The sequence below is a fragment of the Pseudophryne corroboree genome, chromosome 3, assembly GCF_028390025.1.
Source record: "Pseudophryne corroboree isolate aPseCor3 chromosome 3, aPseCor3.hap2, whole genome shotgun sequence".
Classification (NCBI taxonomy): domain Eukaryota; kingdom Metazoa; phylum Chordata; class Amphibia; order Anura; family Myobatrachidae; genus Pseudophryne; species Pseudophryne corroboree.
The window spans coordinates 483,677,569-483,685,454 of NC_086446.1; the positions used below are offsets into that span (position 1 = coordinate 483,677,569).

The 7,886-nt window shown below is 43.8% G+C and overlaps 1 protein-coding gene across 1 annotated transcript in view; it reads left to right on the forward strand.

Annotated features, from left to right (window-relative positions):
* Positions 1-7,392, forward strand: part of SCPEP1 (serine carboxypeptidase 1) — a 69,909-nt gene extending 62,517 nt beyond the window's left edge. The window contains exons 8-13 of the mRNA XM_063960857.1: positions 1,793-1,921; positions 3,296-3,395; positions 3,512-3,625; positions 3,720-3,857; positions 4,011-4,168; positions 7,056-7,392. Coding sequence (XP_063816927.1) covers positions 1,793-1,921; positions 3,296-3,395; positions 3,512-3,625; positions 3,720-3,857; positions 4,011-4,168; positions 7,056-7,118 — 702 coding nt within the window. The 3' untranslated portion in view covers positions 7,119-7,392. The remainder of the gene's footprint in view (positions 1-1,792; positions 1,922-3,295; positions 3,396-3,511; positions 3,626-3,719; positions 3,858-4,010; positions 4,169-7,055) is intronic.
* Positions 7,393-7,886: the final 494 nt, after the last annotated feature.

Consider the following 7,886-nt stretch of genomic DNA (forward strand, 5'->3'; position numbering starts at 1 on the left):
TTGTTCTGCAGGTGGTGACCACAGACCACTTCTCAGCTCCTATGCTTTCTGGCTGATGTTTTGGTCACTTTTGAAAGCTGGCGGTGCTTTCACTCTAGTGGTAGCATGAGACGGAGTCTACAACCCACACAAGTGGCTCAGGTAGTGCAGCTCATCCAGGATGGCACATCAATGCGAGCTGTGGCAAGGTTTGCTGTGTCTGTCAGCGTAGTGTCCAGAGCATGGAGGCGCTACCAGGAGACAGGCCAGTACATCAGGAGACGTGGAGGAGGCCGTAGGAGGGCAACAACCCAGCAGCAGGACCGCTACCTCCGCCTTTGTGCAAGGAAGAACAGAAGGAGCGCTGCCAGAGCCCTGCAAATTGACCTCCAGCAAGCCACAAATGTGCATGTGTCTACTCAACCCATCAGAAACAGACTCCATGAGGGTGGTCTGAGGGCCCGACGTCCACAGGTGGGGGTTGTGTTTACAGCCCAACACCGTGCAGGACGTTTTCCAGAGAACACCAAGATTGGCAAATTCGCCACTGGCGCCCTGTGCTCTTCACAGATGAAAGCAGGTTCTCACTGAGCACATGTGACAGACGTGACAGAGTCTGGAGACGCCAAGGAAAACGTTCTGCTGCCTGCAACATCCTCCAGCATGACCGGTTTGGCAGTGGGTCAGTAATGGTGTGGGGTGGCATTTCTTTGGGGGGCCGCACAGCCCTCCATGTGCTCGCCAGAGGTAGCCTGACTGCCATTAGGTACCGAGATGAGTTCCTCAGACCCCTTGTGAGACCATATGCTGGTGCGGTTGGCCCTGGGTTCCTCCTAATGCAAGACAATGCTAGACCTGATGTGGCTGGAGTGTGTCAGCAGTTCCTGCAAGACGAAGGCATTGATGCTATGGACTGGCCTGCCCGTTCCCCAGACCTGAATCCAATTGAGCACATCTGGGACATCATGTCTCGCTCCATCCACCAACACCACGTTGCACCACGGACTGTCCAGGAGTTGGCGGATGCTTTAGTCCAGGTCTGGGAGGATATCCCTCAGGAGACCATCCGCCACCTCATCAGGAGCATGCCCAGGCGTTGTAGGGAGGTCATACAGACACGTGGAGGCCTCACACACTACTGAGCCTCATTTTGACTTGTTTTAAGGACATTACATCAAAGTTGGATCAGCCTGTAGTGTGTTTTTCCACTTTAATTTTGAGTGTGACTCCAAATCCAGACCTCCATGGGTTAATAAATTTGATTTCCATTGATAATTTTTGTGTGATTTTTGTTGTCAGCACATTCAACTATGTAAAGAACAAAGTATTGAATAAGAATATTTCATTCATTCAGATCTAGGATGTGTTGTTTAAGTGTTCCCTTTATTTTTTTGAGCAGTGTTTTTAGTATGTCTCCCTTTTTGTACAGTGCTGCAGATTATGTTGGTGATCTAGTGTAAGTGAGACCCTTGCACCTTATGTAGCATTGTATGACCCTGCATTGTTATTGTATATTCAACATCCTCTCCCTTTTATTATACAGCAGCACACAAATTTTGACAATAGAGTGTGAATTGTAGTGAGTGGCATTCCCTTATCTTTGTGTCATTGTATGTTCCCATGGTACATTCAGTATATCTCTCTGTGTACAATGCTATGAAATATTTTGGTGGTATAATGTAAGTTGTAGTGAGCAGGGGCCTCCCGTCTTCTTTATATGCTGCTCTATTTTTTCATGTGCATTAGGTGGCGCTCTTATTATGAATGAAGTTGAATAACAATCTGTTTTTTTCTTTCTGTAATCAATGCCTAGTCGCTCCTGGATGAAAAGGGGTTAAAGGAGGTGCAGAGCTCGGCTAATGCTGTGCAGGATGCCCTCAATAAAGGTCAGTTTGACCAGGCCACAGAATTGTGGTCCCAGACAGAGGATGTGATTGAACAGGTAAGAGACATCCTGCAGTACTATCAGTGTCCAGCAGATGTCATGTGTAATTACTATTTTGTCGATCCTTTATCACGATTCTGGGATATGTAGTTGTCTTGGTGATAAGCACTATGTGGACCCTGGAAAGCCAGCACCGAGAGATCTGAAATGCTACGTAAAGCATTTCATGTCTTCCGGCAATACAACCGTTAACATTGATTAGCCATCATGCTTTCTATTGAACTGCTGGCACCTGTGAAAACCTTTATCACACTTGTCAAGCTCCCAGTGTCGGCATTCCAGGGTCCACATACTGCTTGTTGACTAGAAGTATGTATCCCAGTATTGGCGCTTCTTTTCATTCTGGTCAATACTAATGTTAATAGTGCAGCTTTTACTGATCTCTGCATTTCCAAATAACTAACTCTGTGTGTGTGTGTGTGTGTGTGTGTGTGTGTGTGTGTGTGTGTGTGTGTGTGTGTGTGTGTGTGTGTGTGTGTGTGTGTGTGTGTGTGCTTTTGAGATTGACACAGTCAAAATAAATGAACTCCAGTTCCCTTCAGATGTAATGCTAACATTTTGTGAATACCTTACTAAACTCTTTTCATTTTGCATTTGTATCTCTCACTGCTATAAGTACACTGCTTCAGTTTTAAGGTGATAGTGGCTTTCCCTACAATGGGCCTAATTCAGACCTGGTCGCATGCAGGCCGTTTTTTGCACTACTGCGACCACGTAATCGCTACCTACAGGGGGAGGGGATTTTGGCTTTGCAGGGGAGCGTTCGCTTGTGCAGAGAGCTGCACAAACAAAAAGTTTATGCAGTCTCTGCATGGCTCAAGACTTACTCAGCCGCTGCGATGATCCTTGCTGGAGCTGACGTCAGGATCCCTCCCTGGAAATGGCCGGGCACGCCTGCATTTTCCTGGCCACTCCCAGAAAACGGTGAGTTGACACCCCCGGGCGGCCTCTTCCTGTCAATCTTCTTGCGTTCGCAGCTGCGAGCGCTTTCTTCGTTCTTTCCGTCGCTGTCCGGTGACGGGCGACGCCGTCGGCCTGCGCATTGCAGACCTAACGCATGCACTGTTCAGACCCGATCACACGGCTGTGAAAAAAGGCAGTATGCGATCGGGTCTGAATGACCCCCAATGTACAGAGTACATATGTACATACTATTATTCCACAGTATTAGTGAAGCATCAGTGTCACGTCTCGGTTTTCCCACCACTCTTCTTCTCCCTATCACTCCATCTATGATATTGTAAGTGTGTGATATAAATTAGGGTTATATGAAAACTAATCAATTCATTATCTGGAATGTGATGGATGTGTGGTGGAGTGGTTTGTGAATCGGGACCCATTGAGAAATATTAATATGTGGTTCTGTTTCAGAATGCAGACAGTGTGAACTTTTACAATATCCTGACCAAGAATTCACTAATGGACAAAAATAATTCCAGGACAAATCTGAAGTTCAGTAATCAGTATCTAGGTGAGTTCATGTGGCTTGCAGTGTACTCTATAGTTTAATTGACAAAATACTTCCTAATTTTCTATAACATCTTTTAAGCTGAACTTTCTTACATATGGTTTCTCCTTGTTCTCCAGGCAAGCTGTACCAGCGCCACCTCCTGTATCTAGAGCAAGATGACTTGGATGAGCTGATGAATGGACCAATCAGAGCTAAGCTGAAGATCATCCCTGAGTCAGTCATGTGGGGAGGTAATTGTCTGGTTGTAGGCTGTGCAATGTGGTGAGAGGTGGGTTTGGATGGTCAAACTTGCGTGAGATACAACTTCATCTTTCCTCGCTCCAGGACAATCCAGTGAAGTTTTTGCAAACATGGCCGGTGACTTTATGAAACCAGTCATTAGTATCGTGGACGAACTTTTGTGTGCTGGAATAAACGTCACTGTGTATAACGGACAGCTGGATCTCATTGTGGACACTGTGGGTGAGTAGTAATGGGGGGACCCTGCAGAAACTGGGTGTTCCACATTACATCATAATTAAATGTGTGACAATTAACAAATTACAGAAAGGAGTGCAGCTGGGTAAGTATATCATACCTAGTGATTCCTTGTGATATCTTGTGTCTTCCTGATAGGTCAGGAGAGTTGGGTGAAACAATTAAAATGGACAAAACTGGACCAGTTCAAGAACTTGCATTGGACACCACTGCATCTAGATTCCAGTGAGACTGCTGCTTTCTACAAGTCCTGGGACAACTTCCACTTCTATTGGATCATGAAGGCAGGCCACATGGTCAGACTGGGTGTCCTGAATGCATTTATTCCAACAATATAACACATATGTACTTTTCCTAGTTTACATCAGCATTCCCGTGTCTCCAATGTCCTACTATTAAGGGCCATACTGATGGGGAGATTTCCCCAGAGATATGTGCTGAGCGGTCTAGCACAGACCGCTCAGCACACATCTCTCCACCTGCTCAGCACAGCGTGATGTACTGAGTGAGGGGGGGACGGACACGGGGGGCGCTCATTTCACCCATCGGTGAAATAATCGACCTGCTAGATTGTGCCTGCATGCAGGCCAATCTAGCACCAGCGATAGCGGCGCTCGGGACAGCGCATCGCTGTCGCCGGCACCCCTACACACGGAGCGATGTTCTAAACAATCTAGTCAAATTGCTTAGAAATGAGCTAAACATCGCTCCGTGTGTAACCCCCTTTAGTCTCCTACACAAATGATAGATCTAGGTCTCAAATGATGCAGAGACTCTGTTTTATCCTGTTTAGAGTCTAATTTAGTGCTGGCACATACCTACCTCTATCAGTGTTCGAGTCTGCTGTAATATTTCAGACTGCTATTACTGCTCGTATCCTACCAGCATTCTACCGCTAGTGCTATCTCTGCTGCTCACTGCCTGTGCGCGCAGAGAAGTCTGCTTGGAGCAGCATACAGGGAGCACATAGGGCCAGCAGGGGGCAGCAATGTTCACATTCCTTTTATACACTGTAACTTCAGCTATACGTTGCTGTTTTCATTGATTATATATAAATATTTATCACTGGACGGCTTGTGGAGGAAATTGTAAGGCATACCTAATGGTGAACAGCTTAATAGTAATAAACTTTAGGCATTACTTCCACTTGGGTCAATTACTTAAGGTTGGTATTTATCAGAATTTAGCAAGAGAAAATTATGAGCAATTAAAGTACTAACCAGTCAGCTTCTTGCTTACATTTTACAGGCCGTGTTTGAAAAATGACAATTAGAAGCTGATTGGTTGGTACTTTATCTCTTACAATGTTATTTCTTGCAAAGCTTTGATAAATACTCCCTAAAATGTTTATTTAAAGCATTGGCATTTTATAAGGATGTCCTACAGTATCTTCATGGATTGTGGAGGCCCTCCTGCAACTTTTACTAGATACACGTTTCCTTTGTGGTTAGATCCTTCTCTTTGGTATCCGAACTATAGATCTACACTTAAAAGGTCTACAGTCAATAGGTCTACCACTAATGGTAAACATGCATTAGGTCCACAGGGTCAAATGGTCGACATGTAAAAGGTTGACAGGTCAAAAGGTCAACATGACAATGGTCAACACGCATATGGTAGACACAAGGTTTTTTTTTCTTCTTTTTTTCAACTTTCATACTTTACCATCCATGTGGCCTAGGATTGGGAATAGTAACCTGTGCCAATCGCACCTGGAGCGAGGCACCTTGCCCGAAGCATGGCGAGCAAACGCAGTAAACTAATGGGGCCTGTTTGTGTCAGAAAAGTGACAAAACACCCCAAAAAAAACGTTAAAAAATTGTGTCTACCATTTTTTGTGTCGACCATCTCCATGTCAACCTTTTGACCCTGTCGACCTTTCCTACTGTCTACGTATTCTGTGTCAACCTTTTGATCCTGTCGACCGAATACATGTCTACACGGGTGGTACACCTGTTGACTGTATACTTTTTTAGTGTAGATCTAATAATCCCCATTCCTTCTCATTAGGGTGTCAAGCAGCACAGAAAAGGCCTACTCCACCTGGGTGTGGTCAGTCTTTAATTATGGAGGGGTCTGAGGGCTGTTATACTGCCAATGGTGGTTGGTCCTCAGCCAGATACAATATTTTCTCTGTTGCTGTTTTCTGCATGTGGTAAACATTCTGCAAACACGCCACTGAGTGCTTGTGCAGCCTCGGCCAGATGAGCTTCAGGAATGATGGATGGATGTGAGGGGGCAGATTTTGAACATGAAAAATATAGTGACATAACATGGAGAATGAAGACACAGAGGGCGGTATTCAAATGATTTATCACACCCAATCTCCTTTCTAAAGTGATCCCCGTTATTGTGCATATTGCGCCCATAGTAATCAGGTTTAGCTGCGTAAAGGGTTGGGCGCTCACTGCCCCAGGGGTTGCAAGCTGAAATGATTATACCACTCCCGTCAGCAGAAACAGAATGGGTGTGGAAGAGGGTGAAAAGAATTGAATACCGGACAGAGAATGTTGATTGGTTGCAGATAGTATAGAGGCAAAAGGGAAATATTCCAATTATTATGAGGTTCTCTAACAGAACATTTTACTGTTTTTTGATTGGTGTCTAAATTACCTGTTCCTTCAAGTTACTTTTACTATTATCTGGACTATGTAAATATCCAGTATTATATAAATACATTTAATAGATGAGTAACTTGGATCAATTTTATGCTTAGACTAATAGCAGTGAGTTTACAAAGAGAATTGTGGATCGTATATGATACGGGAGATAGATCGAATGCGCTGGGTAGGAAATGCCAGCGTTTTGGATGCTGGCAGTCAGAAGACCGGCCGCGGCATCCCAATGATTAGAATCCTGACATAAACAAGGTAAGTATAGTTACCTTACCCCAATGCCCCCCTAACCCTCCTAGGTGGTGCGTAAACCTTATATATAGATTATACATTTTATAGAATGTACTTGGTAAATGCTAGCTAGAAGCTAATTGGTTGCTATGAGTTTTCTATTTGTCCACTATTCCACTCTTTAGAAGGTTTGATACATCTCCCCCACAGTAACTTGTATTCAACATAATTTGTAATAGTCTGGACTTGATAAACTATATTATTTGCCCTCCGAACAATGCAATTACAATGTTACTTATCTGGTCCAGCTTTCTGAATCTCTCTCCTCACTGTGTAGGTGCCATCTGACCAGCCAAAAACATCACTGAAAATGCTGAGGATGATCACCAACCAGGAGTAGGAGAGCCAGCAGGATACTGGCTCACGGGAATAAACGGCTGCTGTCGTCACACGGGTTCCAGGCTGCTGTGCCGTGGATCGGCACCGAATTGACCACTGATGAGCACTTCTGCTTCCTAGCGTCTATATACAGTACTCTAATACTATATTGTGTATTAACTTTCATGCTTTTCAATATGTTTCTCTTCAATACTAATGTGTGAGCTCTGTTCTGTGAATACTATACTCACATGTTTAAAAATTATGGAAAATAAAATGTGAAATGATGTATGTTTCACACGTGTGCTGAATTTTGTGTAGCAAAGCAAAATAAAGACTTCATTTTGTAGGTGAGATTGACTTGAGATAATTGGTGGAAACAGTCAATTTTTAGGGGTGTTTCTGGATTTCCAGAGGAATTCGTGGCTATATTTACTATGCAAAAAGGTGCCCCAGATCAATTTTGGCCACAGTTGGGGCTCATCATTTTGGACTTTTAATGGAAAAGATGGACAGTCTGAGCAAGGTAAGTCGCCACAAAAACACCAAAGTGTTTTATAAAGACAGTCCTGATGTTCCCTTACTTTGTAATGATTAATGTAACACAGAAATTATGCTACACCAAGGAGCGTTTTAGAAAAACAATGTGAAACTTTAACATTAATGGTTGTAAAGACATAGGAGATTTGACTTTGTGACAGTTATACTTTTTATACATTATATATATATATATATATATATATATCCCTATATCCCTAAGTGCACTTCTAGTTTGGGAAAGAGAGAGCAG